The sequence below is a fragment of the Triplophysa rosa genome, linkage group LG12 (assembly GCF_024868665.1).
Source record: "Triplophysa rosa linkage group LG12, Trosa_1v2, whole genome shotgun sequence".
NCBI lineage: Eukaryota > Metazoa > Chordata > Actinopteri > Cypriniformes > Nemacheilidae > Triplophysa > Triplophysa rosa.
Window position 1 is genome coordinate 2148606 of NC_079901.1, and position 23460 is coordinate 2172065.

General features: G+C 39.3%; 1 protein-coding gene across 1 annotated transcript; it reads right to left on the minus strand.

Moving 5' to 3' along the window:
* Positions 1-1387: 1387 nt before the first annotated feature.
* Positions 1388-23043, minus strand: pdcd5 (programmed cell death 5). The gene is made up of 6 exons (XM_057347544.1): positions 22840-23043; positions 22302-22345; positions 22148-22209; positions 2310-2401; positions 2167-2238; positions 1388-2049 (listed from the first exon to the last, which is right to left on the minus strand). Exons 1-6 carry the CDS (start codon positions 22903-22905, stop codon positions 2002-2004), a joined length of 384 nt encoding a protein of 127 aa, XP_057203527.1. The 5' UTR covers positions 22906-23043; the 3' UTR covers positions 1388-2001.
* Between the last annotated feature and the right edge of the window lie 417 nt (positions 23044-23460).

A 23460-nucleotide genomic window follows, 5' to 3' on the forward strand; every position in this document is an offset into this window, starting at 1 on the left:
ATGTGTCGTTGAGTTTGGCAAGAGATTTCGATGCTTTTACAACATTTTAACCAGCAGGTGGCATCAGCACGCGGTACGTGTTTCCCAGGGCCAGGGTGCCTGTTTCATACTGCACGAGTGAGCAGCGCGTGCCCATTGTCGTTTCACACCGGTAGCGTGTGCACCGTGCACCTCGCTGCCTGGGTACCACAGTACAACAATGCAATTTCGCATTACGTTATTTAAATACATCGATGAACAAAATATCTTCCAGTACTTCATCAAAGTAAATTGATTTTCATTTTTAAGTAGATTGCATAACTATGATTTGTTATATCCGTCTGTTTCGTGCTCTTTTAGATCTACATAGTACAAGTTATAAATAAAAAGCCATCGTGCTGTGAAGGATACAAAGTCACTAAAGGGTTAACTGCTCTTTGATCGTCCCCTGGTGGCTCGCTGCAGTACTGGTCATGAACCCCGCCCTCACCATTAAACAAAGGGACAGGAGCGAAACTAAAGATGCTTTCTATAAGTTTAGACAGTTTTTCATCACGTTGATGTATGTCCAAGTGTTCGTTTTTTAATAAGTTTGGTTTTAGTAAGTTAAAAGATGTTATAAAAAGGGGTATAAGTTATAACATGATTTGTTTACGAGGGGCTGGACCTTGATACCCGGTTCACTTCGTGCTCACTACGGCACAGACTCTGGTTCTACTGACGATTCCTTCTGCGCATGCCCAGGCTCCAAACTGACGTTTTGCGTAACATGTCAGCACCCATCGTCAGACGTTTAACGCTCAATTCATTCAATGGAAGGAAGCGGCGTCTCGCTGTCCATCTGTTTTACAGTCTGAGTGTTTAGAATGCTTCGATAACATGAATCATTTTGCGAAGCAATTGAAAATAAAAGCTTCTGTATAAAAGCTTCGTTTCAACCATCACTATTGGACTGCAGGCTTGGAAGGATGCAGCCTCTGAATTAGGACAGAACTATGGATTAAAGGCACAGTACATAATTCATCACTAGTGGTTGTATATTCAAAACCCTAATAAAGCAAAAGCTTGATGATGCTGTGAAGAAAGGTGCAATGACGGGAGCTTTCATCTTCATTTACACTTCCGAAGGAAATTAATCAGATGGGATTCACAAATGATGTTCATGGATGAAAAATGCATAACTGTTACATCATTACGTAAGCCAAGAGTGGCTTATTCCTGAATAAAACGGAATGTCAAATAATAAAACAGAGGGCACGACTAGTGTTCTTCACTGCATGTCATTTAGATCTAAAAAAAAGTATCCATTCATTTCAAAGGATTTGCCACAATACAAGCAATATGAAAATATAGTCCATTTTGATTTCACAAGCATATTCAGAAAAATATCACAGAAGACAAACTACATTGTATGTTTGAAAGTATGCTTCTGTATTGATTCCTGACAACAACAAAGAAAACAACACAAAAAGAGTCTTGTATGCTAGTCAAACTTATGTTAAAACAGAAATCTATGACTTTAAATGAAATGTGTATGGAATAATTTACTAATTTTTTATTTATAAAATTTAAATGTGCACATATTGTGAATTCCGTACAGTTCGAACAACATTCACGCTACATGCAAGGCAAATGACATTGCTTTGCAAAATATCACACTACAATTTTGTTGAAGGCTTTTATTGTATGTAAACAGTTGCACAAGTCTCCCCAAAAAGGACACAAAAGCAGATGTCTGATTATTTCAAGTCCTCAGTGTGCTCAAAAGTCACTAATATGTAGCTGCGTTACTACAGTCAGGTGTGTTTGAGGTAAAGTTAAATAAAGAGAATTGCTAAACTATTGAGAAATTAAGAAAGTATTTAAATAAAGAGCTTCTGCACAGCCACAGATCAAAGTTCTTTGTCCGAGATTGTGTTTTGATCCTGGGTTGGTCAGTTGAAATTGTGCCCTGGTCAATATTAACACCAGAGTATTTGCCCGTAAGTAAAGAAATCCCAGTTGACTCATGACACCTTCCTGTCAATCGTCATCCTCTTCATCCGAGTCCATTACTCGCCGTCGATTAAACTAGGAACAAAACCCATCATATTCACTTTGTGTAATCGTGCATTTTGTAATATAAATAGTTCATAGATTGGTAGAGCTTTGTTTTTTACAGTCTAAAAGATTTCAATAAAATCTTACCTTTACAGTTGTTTTCTTTTCCGTCTGCTGACTAACTTTTTCAAGGATCTCTATCAAACCAGTCTCTGTGATCTAAACATACAATACTCATATAACCCATGTTTACAATCACATTGTCTTCAAACACATCATCATCTTTTTACCTTTCCTCCAAGCTGTCCAAAGCGAGCCATCTGTATCAGGTAATTTTCCACTGCTTTTGCTTTATCTGGCTTTACAAGAGCTAAATTACTCACTAAAGACAAAAGACAAATTGTTACTGTAGTACAAAAAAACATAGTGACTACTAAGCATACTGTAAAAATTAAAGGAGCCTCAAATATCCTGTTGTGTCCTCAAAGAACCTTAAACTGTATTTTAAGTGCTTCAAAACTCTTTTTTCCCCTCATAATAGTGTTATTGATGGAACAATCTAAAGTCTTGGTGGTTTTTCCAGGAACTTATAAGATTCTTGAATAACCCCATTTTAGTTCCGAATTTCTGGAGTCATCTTTTCACCTAAACTGGAACCTCAAAGTGCTTTGCGGGTTATTGAAGGAACTCAAATTCTAAAATATGGTTATTGTAAGATCTGTAAACTTTGTGTTAATTTTGTCAGCTATTTTTTATTTTAGTCTTAGTTTTGGTCCCACGACGAATACACTTTTTAGTTTTTATCTTATTTAGTCATCCTTGTCCTGTTTTTGCATAGTCATGTTTAGTCGACTAAATGTCGATGCATTTTCGTCTCGTTTTAGTCAATACAAACTTAGTCACATATTCGTCATGCTGTATAATGGTTCAAATGATAAAAATTGGTATTTTGCTAAAATTATAATCACCGTGATTGTTGTCGTTTGAGAAATTAGTTTGTATATTTCAGTTCAAGTATTAGTACTATTTAAGTACTATTTTACCAATAAGCACAAATCAATAGAATATCAAATCATGTGCATAGTCAACTTCATCTAAGAAGTATTTCCACAGAGGTCTGATAAGTGCATAGGCCTATTCATAGACATCCAACCTCTCCCTTAAGTTCTCCCACAAATGAGTCTTCCTGATGCCCGCAAAATATTGATAATTCCCCGAAACAACGCGACTGACCGTGAAGGAGAAACATTGGAACGTGGACTCGAATGGACTCACAGTTGTGGGATGTCTTTATTCAGCAACCACAATCGCAAACAAACAATATAGTGGAGATCAACGTGGCTCTAGCAGCTCATGAGAGAAACACAAAAATCTGTAATATTTATCTTAAATTTTTTTTGACAAAGACTAAAGAGTTTTTGTGTACGTTTTTATTTTATAACTGCATTTCAGTCTCATCATTTTTCGTCAACGATATTGCGTGGTGATAAAGTCTTGGTTGTCGTTTAACGACCTTCCTTTTCATTTCGTCATCTTTGAATTTTTTCACTATTGAATTAACTGAATGGTCAAATGTGCTTTTTATATTTTGTCTTTCTTTTCAATATAATACAATATAACTTAAAATAAAATTGAGAAAAACAAGTAAATTAAAACAAAAAACTGACCCCTCTCCCCTCTTGAATAGCCTGTATTAGGCCAATAACTGACTGCTGAAAGAATGTACTGTACCCCTACAACAAAACACTTCATTAAAAAGTGTCATTCAACATTATAAGCTAATTATGTATAGGGGCTATAACAGCCTTAGCCAACGGGTTGGTGCGTATGGTTGCGTTGATTTTGGTAATGTGTTGTAATGGTATGCCATATGGGACTGGGGGCAGTGAGCGTGCATTAACGGTGTGGGCAGTCGTGGCCTAATGGTTAGAGAGTCGGACTCGTGACCAGAAGGTTGCCGGTTCGATTACGGCCGGCACGTAACGACTGTGGTGCCTTTGAGCTGCAGTGATAGCTGCCCACTGCTTCTGGTGTATATGTGTTCTCGACTTGCAGTGCGTGAGTTCACTACTCACTGGACGGGTTAAATGCAGATAGGGCTGCAGCTATCGATTCTTTTACTAATCGAGTATTCTACTGATTTTCCATCGATTAATCGGGTATTCGGATAATAAGTACTTTTTCTTTATTAAAAAGCAATACTAAATATACAAGAGAAAATAACACAGGTCTCTTAAAATGAGTAAAACAACTAATTTGTTTCCTTTTTAGAACAATTAGTTTTTATTGCTGAAATAGCATACATTAATATCTGTGAAAACTAAACCCATTTAGTACATTCCATTGCCATATTAAATTCAAAATGCAATATAATACAAATATATAAATAAGAAACATGAATAAAATTGGAACTAATAATTTCAAACAATAGCCTATGACTTTTATTTTGGCAGGTTGTCAGAAGACCCTTATTTTTTAGTATGTCTGTTTCTTCACTCAAACAATAACATGTTTGTGAAATAAACTCTCAGCGCAACTCTGGAGGTGAAGTTCATGTCCTCATTCAGCGCAGACGCAGACAAATTCATGAGCATCACGCGTGTAGCACGTTAAACTGTGCAGTTCATTCACTCAGACACGCAGAACAGACAGATGACATGTGTAAATAACAGGATTCGGTGTCCACTAGTCCGCATCTAGTTTGATGGACTCAATGCAGCCGGAAAACAAGTTTCACTCGTAAAATAGACTAAAACCAAGTCAAATATCAGTTCACCATTTCAATAAGCTATTAGGGCTGTGACGGTGGCAGTTTTTTACCACCGCGGTGGTAATAGACAAATCGACCGCGATGTGCGGTGGTTGAGAAATATATATTATTTATATAAATAATATTTATATTATTATATTTGCGTGTAGCAACCACATGACGAGTGGAAGAGAAATATAGACCTTATTTAAATACTTGAAATTGTTAAATAATTGAAATATGATATTTGAAACAAATGAGGATGAAGCATCCGTCAATGTTTAACGCGCAAATCCATCAGTGAAACGGCACGCTACAGCATATAAAACATTGAAATAAACATCAGTAATAATGAAAACTTAAATGATATAAGAAAGCTAAATACTAAATAAAAAAGCTCTTGTTGCAGTAACTTCAGTCAGTGGCGTATTAACCCTTACAGTCCTTAACAATTCCATTTGAAACAAACTGTTTAAACCTACCTTGGCTTTCCTATTCAGATTGCCATAAAAACTTTACTTTTTCCGACTCGTTGATGTGAAACTTACTTGTTGACATTGTCCAGATTAAAATGTGTACAGCTGCACTAAATGCGCGTTCAGAAGATGTGCACAGGAGCGCAAATGAATAGATGTCTCTCCGCAACCGCGGCAAAACCAGCGCGCTCCGACACTTAGCAAGCGGGTCATAGCCAGTTTTGATTTTACGTATCTGTTCATTTCACAACAAGACCCATTGCAGAAGCCGCAGAATAACCTGGGTTTTGCCGTGCAGGCCTGCGCTCGAACGCACCAACGGACACGTATGCCAATAATTTCTGTTAATTTAAAATCTTTTAAATAAAACCATCCACAACTGAAAGGCTACAACTAGCAATCGTTATCGCAACTCTCATATTTATTACACCTATATTTGTCAGAGTGAAGTGCACTACCGCCGGTGGCAGTTCACCGTCATGGCACTTTACCATCGCGGTGGTGCGGTTGTAACGGCAACCGTCACAGCCCTATAAGCTATCAGTTATTTATCAGCATGAGAAACACGTGTGAGCGTGTGAACATACTAAAATGCGTGTGTCTCACGGTGAATGCATGAGACTGTAACATGAATAGAGTTTAGCGGGCTGTGCGTCAGTAATAACGGTCCGTGGGGAAACGCAGTGCTCCGTGTGTACTGTAGTTAAATGGATTAAACGAGGCTTCGAGGCAGCAAAAATTGCCTCGATGATTTTTTGTATTCGAATAACTCGAGTTACTCGAGGAATCGTTTCAGCCCTAAATGCAGAGGTCACCATAGCTGACAAATAGGTCACTCTCAGAGGACAGGTCCAGTGGAGGATAATCAAGAACTGGCCAGTGGTGCAGAAAGAAGAAGCCAATGGATGTGGTTTAGGCGGATGGACACAGCATGGGCTGCCAGATGACCTTGTAACAATGCAACTCACACCTAGGGCTGTGACGATAACCTCATTACTGCAGTATCCATTATCCTGGGTGAAAGATGCCTCTTGGTGAGGTGCTGCTGATAATGCCCTTTGTATGGTTCCCATCAATGCGACACATCGTCAGTTGTACTCCTCTGCCTCATTGTTTGTTTCGGCCCTTTATCACAAGACACCCTCAGCCACCAGCAGGTTGACTGCAGTAATGAGATGCCGACCGCGGTGTTGAGGTCATCACCGCACATTTTTTGTATTGTAGCGCACAGAAATGGATACTGTAGCAAAGCTCAATAAAACGGAAGGAATGAGGCAGGAACCGGCGAACATTCAAACACTTTAATCAAAAATAAATAAACAATAAACAGCAGTAAAAACAGGCTGGCAGCCCCTCACGGACGACTGCCGGCCACACGAACATAAACAAAACTTAACATTTCCAGGCCCGGTCCTCTCTCGTCGGCAGTCCCGTCGCTCGTCCTCTTATGCTCCCTAGCTCCCCGTGAGGCATGCGGGACCCGGTGCGCGTACAGCTGATACTCATTATCACTCACGCCACCAGCCCCGCCTTCCTGCCCCATGGCTCTCGTCCCGCCTTCCTCGCTACAGATACCTAATGTTGATTTGGTGCATGGAGTGTTTTTTTCCATGCGCCGCTAGAAGTAACGTTAGAGAGCTTACGGTAGTTTTGATCCCCGGAAAAAAAGGATGAGCAGTTTTAGTTCAGATGGGCGTGGATGTGTTTTACATTGCTCTTAGTTCCGTGGAACCTAAAAGTGAGTCAAAAAAGACTTTTGTGTCTGTCGTTCTTCAGACGCTTCAGTATTTTATTTATTTGCTGGGTAAAGTTACAGGAGTGCATATGGTGTGGGATATGAACTATAAACGCAATAATTAATTGTTAATCATAAATTACTGTCTTTCGTCCTATATGTTCAAGGGCTTCTGGGGGAAAAAAACTGCTTCCCGCGCAAGGAAGAGGGACAGTCCATTAAACATATGAGGGATTTATTTTGTGTGTGTGTCTGATTATTTTTAATTAAATGCTAGGTTTCAGTACTTGTGATGTCTACAGATAATGTTCAATAAAATACACACAAACACGGGCATAAAAGACAAAAGCATAACGTAAACATTTAGTTGCAAGTGCTTATAGCGATGCTTCTCTTTTGTGGTATAGGCTAGTATTTACAGTTGACAACATTATTCAAAAAATGGCCACAAATCTAGTGTCTAAGCCAAATGTTGTGTGGCACATTTTGGTTTTGACAAGGGGCAGCCGGTAAATTGCCACTCCATCGAGTGTGTATTCAGTGCTGCTGGCAACATTGTCACTCCGTTAAGAGTCCGTTTTCAATCATTTCATATTTGAATATTTGAGCTCATAAAAACGAATATTTGCTTATTTAAATCAAGTTAATAAAGACGTTTTTTTACGGTTTTATTTAGTCACAATTTCACATCAAGCCTATAATTATCTTTAAATATTCATAATGCATTAATATTATATCCTGTATATAGGTTTTTTTAATGTTGAAAAATTAGCAACGTTGGAAAAAAAGTAATAGAAAAATACATATAAACTGCATTTAAACCTGCGTGGAATGGTATAATACAAAAAAATACGGAGAAAAACCCTCTTTTATGTTGCACTCTGAAAATAAATATTATAAATGGTATATTTGTGGAGGTGTGATATTTGTGGTTGGGTGCGATTAACCGCCAAACCGCATGATTTGTTGCGTCTTCACCGCGGTAAGAAACAAAAAACTTATCGTCACAGCCCTACACACACCCAGGTCTGATCAACCTGCTGGTTGCTGAGGGTGTCTTGTGATAAAGGGCCGAAACAAACAATGAGGCAGAGGAGTACAACTGACGATGTGTCGCATTGATGGGAACCATACAAAGGGCATTATCAGCAGCACCTCACCAAAAGGCATCTTTCACCCAGGATAATGGATGTGATGAAAGTGGGACACACAACTCATGAGTAGACATGTGCACGGTTAATCGCAGTCACCACTAAATCCTGCAGAAACCGAGCTGGCTGCGATAATGCAAGGTATCGATTATTTTATTGCTGCGTACCTTGGCTCTGGGATCAGTAGGAAATGCTGCTCGATCTAAAAGCAGTGCGAGTCGCTTATAACGTGCATTTAAAAAAGCAACACTCCTCAAACATGATCATTATAAATATACTTTATTATCATGAAAATACCTGAGGAGGCTTGAGGAACAGTGATAAAAACATGTCCTTAGGCATTTCCTAGAACTATGTGTTATGGTCTTCTTCTGCAGCGCATATTTCGAGTTTCTGCAGGAGAGCGCCCTCTGGCTTTTGGATGCAGCAGCATTTTACCGTACTTCACTCACAAGTTGTGCATAAATCACGTGATATATATTTTCGGTTAATCGGGCAGAAGTCTACTCATGAGATGTCTCTATAATAATGGCAAGGAAAAGTAAATATGCTATGTATTTCTATAATCATTTATCCCCCAAACACAGAGGATGCATACCAGACGAACCAAGTGAAACCTCAGACCTCCTTTCATATTCTTGACTGCTTCCCCGTCATGCATAAGGCGTGGGAAATGTCCTATTGGGCAATTCAACTGTGCTGAAATAGTGGGATTATAACACCTAGTCCTATTAAGCGAATCTGAATAAACATGAATTGTTTGATTATTATAGGCAACACTGAAATATGATTTAAAGAAAAAAAAAACATCCATGCAAGCAATTCTGACAACCATTTCAGTTCACGTCTCTCCTCCAAACTCCGCCCACAAAAGCTGACTGTCACTGTTCTCTCAAATGCAAAAGCAAATGGTGTGAACACGGCCGGGATGCCCTTGACAAGTTGTTTAGTACAGGGAACTGTGTGCACGCGACCACTGTATGATGTCAAAGGATGCGGCTAGACCGCCAGTGTTCTGCCAATTTATGAATCCCTATCAAATTTTGCTACCTCCATAACCCCTCCCCCAACCCTTACACCTAAATAACCCCTCCCCCAACCCAATCACAACACGAGGGTAGCACAAATTTATAGGTAGCATAAATTGGCAGAACACCGGCTCCATCTTAAGTACACAAGTTACCGACCGGTTATGCTTTCATTCAGAAATTTACTCCAGTGCGGCAAGTTCCATGCCTTTCTCTGACATTTTAAAATGTTACACAAACTGCCGACATGTTTGCTGCATTAATAAAGCGTGTGCGTCGCTCTCTGTCTCTGCGCTCGTTGCTGCTAGATCATATCACACATCATATTTTTCACTTATTCGCCCGAACATGCCTTTTTTCCTATTTTCGGCCGAAGAATTTTGATTGCCGAACATTCAGTGCATCACTACTGTGTACAGTATAAAGCAGATTCAACGAGCCAATTGCACAGATTAAAACATTACAATGATCTAAGGATGCAGCGATTACCGAGGTTCACTATTCACCGCGCTTAAAAACGTCACGGTTATTTAATCGTAAAGGCTCCGTTAGGGGCTGTCCACCGAGGCGCATTTACGCGGCTGAAAACGGCAGGAGCACGGTTGAAAACGCCCGCTGCAGGCGCACTGTTCTGCCCAAAGTTGCAAGTACACCTGGCTGCAGGCTGCAGTATGGGGCGGTGCTACATATGGGGGAGGAGCTCCACATGGAGCTCCGCCCTCAACACATCCCATTGGTTAGCAGGCGGGGTTATTGTTAAATACGGCCTTCATGTGTCACTCTGCCCATAACTCCTCCCATTGGTCACAAGGAAATGACGTTGAAACCAGGAACTGAGGTTAAAAACATTGTTGTTCGACTTAATGCGGTGCCGTTCAAACCGATTGTAATATAAACTCTATTTATTTATTAATATAAATAGTATGATTAAAAACTTGAGTACATTCCTCAATATTTTTAAGGGCTTATTTTGGTTTATGGAGTGTCCGACAACAAGTTTATGTACATACATGATGTAAAAATACTATTATTTCGTAATAATAAGCAGTTTTTATTACCTTACTTCTTGACTGACTCTCAAATGATTTGTTCCGCGATTCATCTGTGTAATCTCCGCCTTTCCGCCAGCGTAGTCTGATCTGATTGGTCAGATAGTGTAGTCTGCTGTGATTGGTCAGATGGTCTAGTCTGCTGTGATTGGTCAGATGGTCTAGTCTGCTGTGATTGGTCAAACGCGTTCAGCATGTGTCGCAAATGGACCGCCTATCATTACTGCTGTATTACGGTTTGCAGGTGGTTGGATATTAACAGTGTATAGAGAGAGATGGCGTCGATTTTACCTTACCAGTTCGAGCCCGAGTCTGACGAATCATTCTTTAATCCTTATACAGATGCCAGTAAGAAAAAGGACTGTTTTAGACACTTCTCTTGTAACAGTTAGTTATCACGGCATACAGTGTACGGTGTTCGTATCTTCAGATGTTATTATAACTATAGTACACCACGCAGTTCTTGAAATAAAGACTTTGCGAGTTAATATGGTTGAACACTTACATTAGCGCAACGAGTTTATAGCTAACGTTAGGTAAACAAACAGTAACAACCCCTAAAATAACGGTAACGTTAGCTAAACACAGACATGAGATACGTCACACAAATTTAATTTTAAGTAAAGACAAAAATAAAGAGTCACACTTACAGGTTGTGATTCGGTGGAGCTTACAGGTCCAAATAAAGTTGGTATTGCAACATTTTTTAAGGAAAGACGTTTAATGTATCCTGCAGTAAAGGTGCCAAGATTGATGAAGCAATCTTCGGTAAAATGACACGCGCAAAGCAAAACGTTCGGTTTATACTCCTTTGGTGTCGTTTGAAAAATAAATAGTAACCATTTTTTCCTCAGAAGTTCTTCCTTTGGTAGTGAAAATAAGACTGACTTAGTTTCACTACATAGAACACAGCTTCTCTTAGACATGATGCACACGTCACGAACGAGCTAGTACAGTGTTTGGGGAGGAGAGAGTTAAGTTTTCGCAGTCAGTAGGCGGGGATTTTTCTATTGACGTAGGTACATTGTGGTTAAAGATTCGGACAGGTCATGGCTTGTTCGCGTGATTCAGAGTCGATTACCTTTTTTATAAGCTAATAACTTTGTTATTCGTTCACCTTCGGATTTACAACCTGCGCAGATTGCTTACATTCAAACACGGCAAAATTAAACACTTCATGAAATGTATTTTTTATGATCTCGAGGAATGTACTCTTTAACACAATGAAAGTTACTTCAGGGGAAGCGTTTCATTCATTTGTAAGTTTGTAAGCAAGAGTCTTTCTAGTACTTGTAGGTTGATTTTGATTCTGATTTTGGCTTGTCCTTTTAATAAGTGTAGTGACTGTTTAGGGTGTATTGGTAATTGTTTTAATAACAATGGTTTTACTACACATATTATGGTATAGAATATGGAATATGGTTACCGTAGCAGTTTGTGGTGTTTTACACCACTTTGTTTACAGTTTGTTTCTCATTTTTCATTTAACAAAGTATGTCATTGTCTATGTATTTATTTACCGTCCTTTACTTGTTTTTATTTGATATTTTTATCGTTATTAAAATGAATTTATCATTCATTATCCTACTTTTTTCTATTACTGTTATTTAATCCAGGGATTTTCAAACTGTGATCCGGGGCCCTCCAGAATGTTCTAAGAGAAAATGTTTGAGAAATATAAAGATAAAGGAAAAATGACAAAAGTCTACTGAACATTATTACGGTTTCATATAAATATGCTCATGTTTATTTCTAAGTGAAGAAAGAAAATTTCTAAGAAAACAGTCCAAAAACATTAAAAAAAACATTGTTTCTCTTTAGGTTTATACATCCATAATTTTAATAGCAAATTAGTGTGTTGCCTTTATACAATCATGCTTATCTAACATAGCTTCAATGTTCCTTGTCTATAAAAAAACAAGAAAACACAATTACTGAATTACACCATAAACTTTATTTCAATTACAACAAATGATTAAAATGTATACGAATATAGCAGGATTAAAAAAAATACTACAACATAAGCATATACACTCACCTAAAGGATTATTAGGAACACCTGTTCAATTTCTCATTAATGCAATTATCTAATCAACCAATCACATGGCAGTTGCTTCAATGCATTTAGGGGTGTGGTCCTGGTCAAGACAATCTCCTGAACTCCAAACTGAATGTCAGAATGGGAAAGAAAGGTGATTTAAGCAATTTTGAGCGTGGCATGGTTGTTGGTGCCAGACGGGCCGGTCTGAGTATTTCACAATCTGCTCAGTTACTGGGATTTTCACGCACAACCATTTCTAGGGTTTACAAAGAATGGTGTGAAAAGGGAAAAACATCCAGTATGCGGCAGTCCTGTGGGCGAAAATGCCTTGTTGATGCTAGAGGTCAGAGGAGAATGGGCCGACTGATTCAAGCTGATAGAAGAGCAACTTTGACTGAAATAACCACTCGTTACAACCGAGGTATGCAGCAAAGCATTTGTGAAGCCACAACACGCACAACCTTGAGGCAGATGGGCTACAACAGCAGAAGACCCCACCGGGTACCACTCATCTCCACTACAAATAGGAAAAAGAGGCTACAATTTGCACGAGCTCACCAAAATTGGACAGTTGAAGACTGGAAAAATGTTGCCTGGTCTGATGAGTCTCGATTTCTGTTGAGACATTCAAATGGTAGAGTCAGAATTTGGCGTAAACAGAATGAGAACATGGATCCATCATGCCTTGTTACCACTGTGCAGGCTGGTGGTGGTGGTGTAATGGTGTGGGGGATGTTTTCTTGGCACACTTTAGGCCCCTTAGTGCCAATTGGGCATCGTTTAAATGCCACGGCCTACCTGAGCATTGTTTCTGACCATGTCCATCCCTTTATGACCACCATGTACCCATCCTCTAATGGCTACTTCCAGCAGGATAATGCACCATGTCACAAAGCTCGAATCATTTCAAATTGGTTTCTTGAACATGACAATGAGTTCACTGTACTAGAATGGCCCCCACAGTCACCAGATCTCAACCCGATAGAACATCTTTGGGATGTGGTGGAACGGGAGCTTCGTGCCCTGGATGTGCATCCCACAAATCTCCATCAACTGCAAGATGCTATCCTATCAATATGGGCCAACATTTCTAAAGAATGCTTTCAGCACCTTGTTGAATCAATGCCACGTAGAATTAAGGCAGTTCTGAAGGCGAAAGGGGGTCAAACACCGTATTAGTATGGTGTTCCTAATAATCCTTTAGGTGAGTGTATAACCAACATAAAATTACAACAATAAACAACTTGCATTACATTTACGTGTGTGTAAATATGTGTGTACACATACAATTACTGGCAAGTAAAACAGCTGTCTGGCATTGTCAAACAAGCATTTTATCCATTAATAACATATATTTCCGACAGGGCAGAATGTGGTATTTAGCAGTTTTTGAAGCAAACTGCTATGTATAAAAAAACGTTCACTTCAACATCACAAGTTAACGATGTGGCATTTAGAGAGTTTTGCATTTGAACTATTCAATTGTTTATCAATGGCAATCAAGTTCATTAAACGTGGGGATTAAACCTTATAAAAAAACTGCCCAAATACAGACCGTGTACTCGCACTCACCGTGATGCTAGATATAGCGGAAGTGACGCATACTGAGGAATCGACGTCTTTACTTGTGTTTAACCAATAAAGCGAGGTTAGGGCGAGACGACACATAGACCCGCCCTTAATATTACCCCAACCACTAACCACTGAGACGCGTAGGGAATATGTAGCACCGCCCGTGCTGCATCCTGCAACCAGGACCTCCTCCAAAGTTGAGCATTTTTCTACTCTGGGCGCCCGGTCGAACGCCGGCGCTGATCGTGGGAAAAACGCATAGCACCAGCGCTGAGCGCGGAAAAATACGTCAACTGATGACTTTTTTTAAAAGCTCGGCATTTCCGTTGAAAACAATTGAAAAAACACACCGGCCGCAGGCGTAAACGCCTCGGTGGACACTGCCTCTTACATCGCATGTTTCTGTTGCATGGAACGGAAACGTTGCAACTTGCACAAAATGAAAACAAAGTTACACCAGTGGTGCACCAGCTTAAAGTATGAGGAGCCGTTTAGGCCTTAATTATTGAAATGACTCTTACAAACACTAGTGAAATAAAAACATTTACCTACCTTAGTGAAATTCATTCATATGTATCACTGAAATACCTCTTACAAACACTAGTGAAATAAAGCATGGATCGACCTTAGTGAAATTCATTCATATGCATCACTGAAATAATTCTTACAAACACTAGTGAAATAAAGCATGGATCGACCTTAGTAAAATGCTGCGTGCATTTAAAGGAACAATACGGCATTTTTAGGAGGATCTATTGACAGAAATGCAATATAATATACAAAACTATTTCTTCAGAGGTGTTTAAAGACCTTACGTAATGAACCATTATGTTTGTAATACCTTAGAATAAGCTATTTATATCTACATACAGAGCGGGCCTACATACATTGAATTTGTCACCATGTTTTGTACAGCAGCCCTAAATGGACAAACAACTCCACAACGCACGTTTCCTCTTCCTTTCCGCTGCGGTATCGTGGTGAAACGGATCAAGGGATGATCTGTGATCCGTACGAATTAGGGGTGTAACGGTACGTGTATTCATACCGAACCGTCACAGGCAACATTCCAAATATAGTCATCATTCCTATGCCCTACTCCTTCGAAGGGCAGATCCCTCGGAGTTTAGACTTTGGAGTGAATAAGGCATTTGCGTCCATTATGTAGACCAGGGGTCTTCAACTACTTTTCTTTAAGGGCCAGATTCCAAAAGTATAAATAGGATGCGGGCCAGTTTTTTTTACCATATTCTCATTTCTTCTGTTATTTTGTTTTTCTGTTATTTATTGCATTTTGTTCCTTTTAGGGCCTGATCAGACAGAACGCGCCTTTTGCTGTGAGACGCGCCTCTTTTGAATTGTTTTCAGTTGGCAGGGAGCGTTTTGCGCACTGCTTATGCGCGCCGGGCTTGGAAGTTTAAAAAAACTCAACTCTGAGCAGAAAAGCGCTTCACGTCATGTGTGCTTTTTTCCATTGTCCAATCGAATGAGTGGAGAGGCGGGCCTTCTGATACGGTGACGGAACTTTACAGTTGATTGAAACGTCCGGAGACTGCAATGATGAAGGAGAAACTTGTGCTGGCTGACACGGGTTAACCAAGAAAGGTCCAAGCAAATGCCCTCTGCTTGTACCTTTTTCAAGTTTCTGATAATATGACAGTTAACAGCAACTAGAGCGATCGCGCTATAATCCTTGACTGACAGGACAGCTGTTTTGATGGTTACCTAGCAACATAAAAAAAAACGCTGCACGCTTCTCTTTTCAAAGAGTCAATCAAAAGAGCAGCGCAGCGCGCCTCGCGTTTTCGAACATGAAAAGCGCGTTCTGTGTGATCGTACCCTTATACTGTTTTTATTGCTGTTTCTTATAGGCCATGATTAAAACATGCACACAAATATTGCATCCAGTAGTTGTGCCTTTTCATGATATTAAATTAGAAGGGATTTTGTCTTTTTAATTGTATTTTATATTCCTTAATGCGTTACTTTACCCAAAAATTGCTACTAATTTACTCACCCACAGTCCTCCAAGTACATCCAAGATGTGGGTGGCATTGTTTTTTCAAGAAGATATTTATGAAGATATTTGGTTGAATTAATTAAAGTTAAATCAATAAAAGTAAAAAACGCAAATACAATCAACACAAAAGTAATCCCTGCCCCTTGTGATGTTAAATTCGCGTCTTATAAAGCGAGCCAATTGATCTGTGCAAGAAACTGAACACTATTTTCACATCTTCGGGTGAATTCCAATCGCATTCATGTGCCCCACGCACTTATAGGGCAGAGCCTTTGTATAGTGCGAGTTCTGGGGGGAGATGAACAGCTGTTTTTCATAAATATAGCCATTATTCATAATGAATGCAGTAATAAGAAAAATTTCCCCCTTATCTGAGACAACCGTTCACGTGGTGTACCCTTCCTACAGTTAGCCTACTTTCAAGGGCACAAAACACGTTTTAGAACATGACATATCGCGTGCGCAAACCGATTGCCTGTGGCTGTGCAATGCATTGCTGATTATAACGTTGTAAATAACATTAAGTTTCTTGGACTGACCGATGAAATCGCTTTATAAGACGTAAAACATTATGAGCCGCGGGAATCACTTTCGTTTTGAATGTAGCAGCGTTTTGGACTTTTAAAGATGTGGCGTCTCAGGAGGACGTGCATTTAAAGCACACTGTTCTTAAAGTCTCTCCACTTATTTGAAATGTTAAGGCGGGCCAGGTAAAGATGATTGATGGGCCGCATCTGGCCCGTGGGCCGCCAGTTGACTAGCCCTGATGTAGATGTTTGGAATGCACTTGGCAAAGTAAGCGACGTAATTTGATTTCCTCATTATCTTCAGCTGGCATGTTCCTGTGACAATGCAGCATTTTCTCCGTCAGCAGATGTCGCTGTTTTAATGGCATAACTTGAGCATAAAACCTCTGTTTGCAAATAAACAATACATTTTATATTTTGAAGTTTTATATATATTAGTGTTTAACTTTTTAATATAATATTATATTATAAAAACTTTTTAAAATATAAAATGTATTGTTTATTTGCAAACAGTTAGGTTTTACGCTTAAGTTATGCCATTAAAACAGCGACATCTGCTGACGGACACAATGCTTCCTTGTCACAGGAACATGCCAGCTGAAGATAATGAGGAAATTACGTCGCTTACTTTGCCAAGTGCATTCCAAACGTCTACATAATGGCACGCAAATGCCCTGTTCACTCAAGTCTAAACTACAACTGCTCTGCCCTTCGAAGGAAGTTGGGTATTGGAATAATACCTTCCATTTTGGAATTTTCCCCTCGACATCTCGTGACGGTTCGGTACGAATACCCGTACCATTACACCCCTAGTACGGATTGTGCTCTCCGGTGCGGAACGCATGTGATCCGTGGATTAACTGAAAGTTTATTCATCATTGAGTAAAAGAGTAAAACGCGCTCTCGCTCGCTCTCCAGTTTCAGCTCCAACGCGCTCTCGCTCTCTCTCTCCAGCATCTGGACGAGTACAATATTAAAGCAGTTCCAGATAAAACAATGACGCTCAAAACTGCTCCTTCACACAGCTAATATTACAACAACAACATATCTTGGTATGTTAGTATGTTACTCACGTACTGATCTGAATCAAAGCATCGTCCTCGGAGGTGATTTTTAGACGATCTTTCTCTCCAACGTCTCTCTGCTGGAAAGCATCTCCATAGATATCTGAGTATCTCTGCTAAAAGCCTTAGTACCGCGGGTCTTAACACGTCTCTGCTGGAAAGTCTTTATAATATTAACACAGGTCCTTGCTCCTGCCTGACTTTTATCCTTCTTTTTAGACTTAAAATCCACAAACCGTTTATTTTATGTAATACATAAGACATCTCTCTTTCTACAGTCTTTCTAATGCCCTAATCTCTTCCCTGCGTCAACATGAGAACGTCATCTTTTTGTACTGTGGTGGCCACCGTCGTGTTTGGACTGAGCGATTCGTGGCAAATCTATAATACAACGGTAATGGCCGCTGTTAATCAAGAACTGTGCCTTTAACAGACTGTAATTTGCAACTGCAGTTGCAGCATTAAGCCACAGTGGAGGCGCTGTTTCATTATCAGCACACTGAGGCGCTAAAAAGAGTTGCAGAACAAGAGCTAGCTGTGTTTCACGGCTGTTTGTTTTGCATCCAAGTACGTTTAATTTCTTGAAATGTCTTAAATTAACATGACGTCCATCATTCTAATGTCTTCAGCTGTGCAGCTGGATCGTTGAATCAGCGTATACTGTACACAGCGAGTTCGCCAGTATGAACGCATATTGCGTTTAGAACGACTCGCACACGAATCACTCATTAGAACCGATTCATTTAAGCTATTGAACTTTTCAGTCACTAGTGAATATAAGAGATCATTGAATCATTTAAAGTGAACCACAGAGAATGCAAGATGTGAATGAGTTTTGCTCATTTAGTAAGACTGGTTAATTCAGTTGGCTATTGTGGGCTAAAAAGTTAGCTTGAATAAAACTTAATATTTTTAATAGTTTTATGTAACTTAATAATTGTCATTTTCATCTAATTTTATTAGAACTTTTAATATGTCAAAGTCACTTTGGTTAAGCCACTTAAGGCCGGATTAACATTTCGCGTCTTTTCCACGCGCACATTCGTAATTTTAAATGTAGACGCGACGCGGTCGCGACGCGCATGCGGGGCGACACGCTCTTTTTTTCAGGAGCGTCGGCGCCGCATCGAGATAAAAAATCTCAACTTTTCAGAAAGGCGCAAGCGCACCACAGGTCATGTGACAAGAACCAACCAGCCAATATAGACAAGCACAATGAAAATGGAGACACAGATGATCACAGCATAACTAAATCTAGTAGCAGAGTTATTGCGAGGTATTTTCAGTGCATATAATCCATATATCCTTTGTGCCAGTTTTTCCGCAAACAAAAGATCAGAAAAGCACCAGGCCCAGACAATGTCTCACCCTCCTGCCTGAAAGTCTGTGCGGAGCAGCTGTCGCCCATCTTCACTAATATTTTTAACAGATCTTTGGAGCAGTGTGAAGTCCCTTCATGCTTCAAACGCTCCACCATCATCCCTGTACAGAAGAAACCCAAAATTTCTGGACTTAATGACTACAGGCCTGTTGCTTTAACATCTGTGGTCATGAAGTCATTTGAGAGACTTGTACTGGCCCACCTGAAGGACATCACCAGAACACTTCTTGATCCCCTCCAGTTTGCTTACCGAGCAAACAGGTCTGTGGATGACGCAGTAAACATGGGACTGCATTACATCCTACAACACCTTGACAGACCAGGGACTTACGTCAGGATCCTGTTTGTAGACTTCAGATCGGCCTTCAACACCATAATCCCGGACCTCCTTCTGCCCAATCTTACCCAGCTCTCTGTGCCAACCTCTACCTGTCAGTGGATTATTAACTTCCTGTCGAACAGGCAGCAGCTAGTGAGGTTGGGAAAATTTAAATCCAGCACATGTACCATCAGCACTGGAGCTCCTCAAGGATGTGTTCTTTCTCCACTGCTATACTCTACACAAACGAATGCACCTCTACAGACCCTTCTGTCAAACTCTTGAAGTTTGCAGATGACACCACAGTCATTGGCCTTATTCAAGATGGTGATGAATCTGCTTACAGAAAGGAGGTTGCTCAGCTGGCTGCCTGGTGTAGTCAAAACAACCTAGAGCTGAATGCATTCAAGACAATGGAGATGATAGTGGATTTCAGAAGGAACCCTCCATCACTTCCTCCCGTCGCCATCCTGGACAGCACTGTGGATACTGTGGAGTCATTCAGGTTCCTGGGCTCCACCATCTCTCAGGACCTGAAGTGGGAGTCCCACATAGACTCCATTGTAAAGAAGGCCCAGCAGAGGTTATACTTCCTCCGTCAATTGAGGAAGTTCAACCTACCACAGGAGCTACTGACCCAGTTCTACTCAGTGGTCATCAAATCTGTTCTGTGCACTTCAATAACTGTTTGGTATGGCTCGGCCACCAAATCAGACCTACGAAGACTACAACGTACAGTTCGTAGTAATGAGAAGATTATTGGTGCTCCTCTGCCCACACTTCAGGACCTGTACGATTCCAGAGTGAAAAACAGGGCAAGAAAAATCATCATTGACTCCACACACCCAGCACACAAACTTTTTTAACTGTTGCCCTCTGGCCGGCGCTTTAGAGCACCAAACACCAGGACTTCCAGACACAGAAGCAGCTTCTTCCCCCAGGCAATCTCCCTCCTAAACAGATAACTGCTCCTTAAGAGCAATATTCCACTTCCACTACTCCTATAGTGTGCACTATAGTGCCTTATTATATCTACATTTTATTTATACATGTATACAACACTACATCTACTTACTACATTATCCATTTGCACAAGTGTACATACAATCTGTTAATATGTATATTCTACTATATACTACCCTGTACAATGTCTCTTATATGTTATTATCCCCTATTTTCTGTACAATAGTCTTTATTTTATATATGCATATTTTAGAATCTTTTAGACTGTAAATCTTATTATGTTGTATTGTCATTGTGTTGAATGTCTGTACTAGAAGCTTCCAACACCAAAGAAAATTCCTTGTGTGTGCAAGCACACTTGGCAATAAAGCTCTTCTGATTCTGATTTATACCTCCTCATCTCAATGGCTATCATGGCCCATGGTTGCTTAGCGACGACAGATGCCAGGAGAGCGCAAAGTCCAGGCACTTTGGAAAAAAAAGAGAACACAGTGCAGCTCGCGGTTCTAGACGCAAAATGTGAATCGAGCCTAAAGGTACAGTGGTACATGTGTGTGTACAAGATCAGGATGGCACCACCTCTGCCTCATTTTGAGCCAGGAAAAACCCTGTAAAAGGCCTCTTATAAACTAGTGCACTACTGAGGCAACATATTTCAGATATAGTTGATGAAAGATTTCAGTTTAATTGATGAGAGCTTATTTCACTTGAAAAGGAAGCTGCGCCCGCACTTCCGTTTAGTTTGATTTGAGCCCAGGCAAACCTTTGTAATACAGCTGTTGTTGTGTTGTTTTGATTTAAATTTATGTATTTAGTACAGCCTTCAACGTGATATATATATATATATATATATAGATGAGGACTAGATCCATCATTTGTATTCACGGAATGGCCTATTTTAGTCTCTGTATATAGATAACGTTGCTTGAATACATATCATTTATACCACAGGGCTGTTAAATGATTCAATCTGATTGGTTGACAAACGATCCATGGGAATGCATTAACTTTCAGTAAATGCACACCTATAAATGTGTTCCAGGTCTGCCGACCGCATTACAGTTCCATATCACTTCGCCACGTTTAAATAACAGGAAGGTTATAGTGTAGCCTACAGGCCATCACCTCACACAGCACCCTGCTCTCGATCTGACATTTATACTGTCAAACTTAACTGTTAATGGAAACACATGCACAGTTTCGTTTCAAAGCAATAAACAAAGCATTTCAAAAACAATAAATAAATACATATACTGAAATCGAATAAATAAAATAACTAAATAGAAAAATTAATTAATTAAAGAAATTAATAAACACGGATAGCATACTGGTTCATTTTCGTCTTCATGCTGCTTATAACTGATAACAAATATATTTTGAAAGTCCTACTCTTTCAAAAGTTTACGTGATTTTTTACTGCTGATGATACAAGCAATACGATGAATAAATAATATTATCATCACTGGCTTTTCTGCGCGCTTGTGCACACGCACACACGGTTTGGTACATATCTCGAGCTCATGGTACGATACACATCACGGTATTTTAAACAAAATAAAAATGAAACTGAAATTAGAATAAGATTTAAGAAAAAGAACATTTTTTTGGGGGGGTGCTGCAGTCTCTATATTTTGCGATGCGGCTGTGGACGATTCCAAATTGATTCACAAATGTAAAAAAACCAAATATTTCAAACTAAAGGCAGATGTTGCCGTATTGCTTTTAAGCAATCAAGCTACACATGTTGCTAAAATGCTTATAGACAGACTTAGGTTTAGGGTGAAGGTTAGAGTTTATAATGCATTACTACTTTTTTTTTAGCTTTCTGCATGTTTGTACAGTATTTTAGCAGGTTCAGCCCCATTTTGAGGATCTAAAAAACTTGCTAAAACTCTCTCACTCCGTCTCTATTTTACAGATCAATGTAATGCTGTGAGAAACCAAACCATACTTTTTGTAGACTCTGTAAACAGATAGAAATGTGTTGATGCCGTTAAAAAAAAAAAAAAAAAAAAAACATAGGGTTGTCTAAATAATGTGTGAATGTACTTACACCTGGCACGGGCAGACTGATCTAAGACTTGAGCCAGTATAGAGTTTCTCATTTCAGTCTCTCTGTGAAAATTCACAATAATAATATTATATGATAGTTACAAATTATATGAAGGGATTGTGTCGATTTTTTGTCAGATAAATATATTTCCTACCTTTGCTTGGCCTCTTGCTGTCCCTGCTGGTCATTGGAAGGGTCCTAAATGGAGGGTTAATACAATATTTAAAGTAGTACTTAAAATTACTTTTAAATAGTATAATTTTATACATTTTGTTCCTGTTTTGACTAAACAGGTAACAATTACCTAAGTAGAATAACGTTACTATTGTACGGTGAAAAACAAAATAAATAATTGTTTCTGAAAGAATTGACGAAACACTTCACATGGACAAGTAAAATAGCAGCAAATTGGTTTATAAAGATGTGGACGTGTCTAAAAATCAAAACTATGGTGCTATTCTGTAGAATCCGTTAGCTATATGGCTAAAATCAGCTGTTGGCTAACGTGTCAACAGTACATAAACGATAGAAATATATAAACTTCCAGATAAGCTTTAGATGGATTTTTGGGCAGTTCAAACAAAAATTGCAGTAACTTAGTGTCAAAATATTAATTTTTTACTGGGCCTGACATGTGCTCTTCAATATTTTACTGGTTATACAGAAAAGCAATTATCTTGGTATTCTCTTACCCCATGTTTCGCCTGGAGTTCGGCCATACGTTGCCGTCTAATAGCTTCCAATTCTTCATCAGCCATTAACTTTAAATAACCAGCGAGATTTAAAAGAGAAATAAAACTCAATACTAGCTCAGTGTACGTGCGTTGCTCTGCTCTAGTCTGGCGAGGCGAGATTCAAGCGCCACTGCCGAGAGCAGGACAGACCGTGTTAATCTACACCAGAGCGATCGAGCAATCAATTGTCTTTTATTTATGATAATTGCGATAAGATCAGTTCCACAACACCCCCATTTTACATTTTTTTCAATACTGATCATAACACGCATATTAAACTCTACAGTATTATGACTAAAACTTCATTAATACAACTGTAAATTGGCTTGTCGGATGTATTGCCCACCTTATTTTATATATATATTTTTTTACTATTTATCATTACGTTTTTCCCACATAAATAATAGCATTGTTTATTTAATAATATTTAGTATTGACTTAATTCATGCACAAAATGTACCCAAAGAGAATATACATTTGATCAATTATCGATATCAAGTTAAGTTTCCTTTCAACAATCATTTTGAAAACATGACTGGACGTTTTGTACTCCACGTAGACTGTAAAACGTTAAAATCG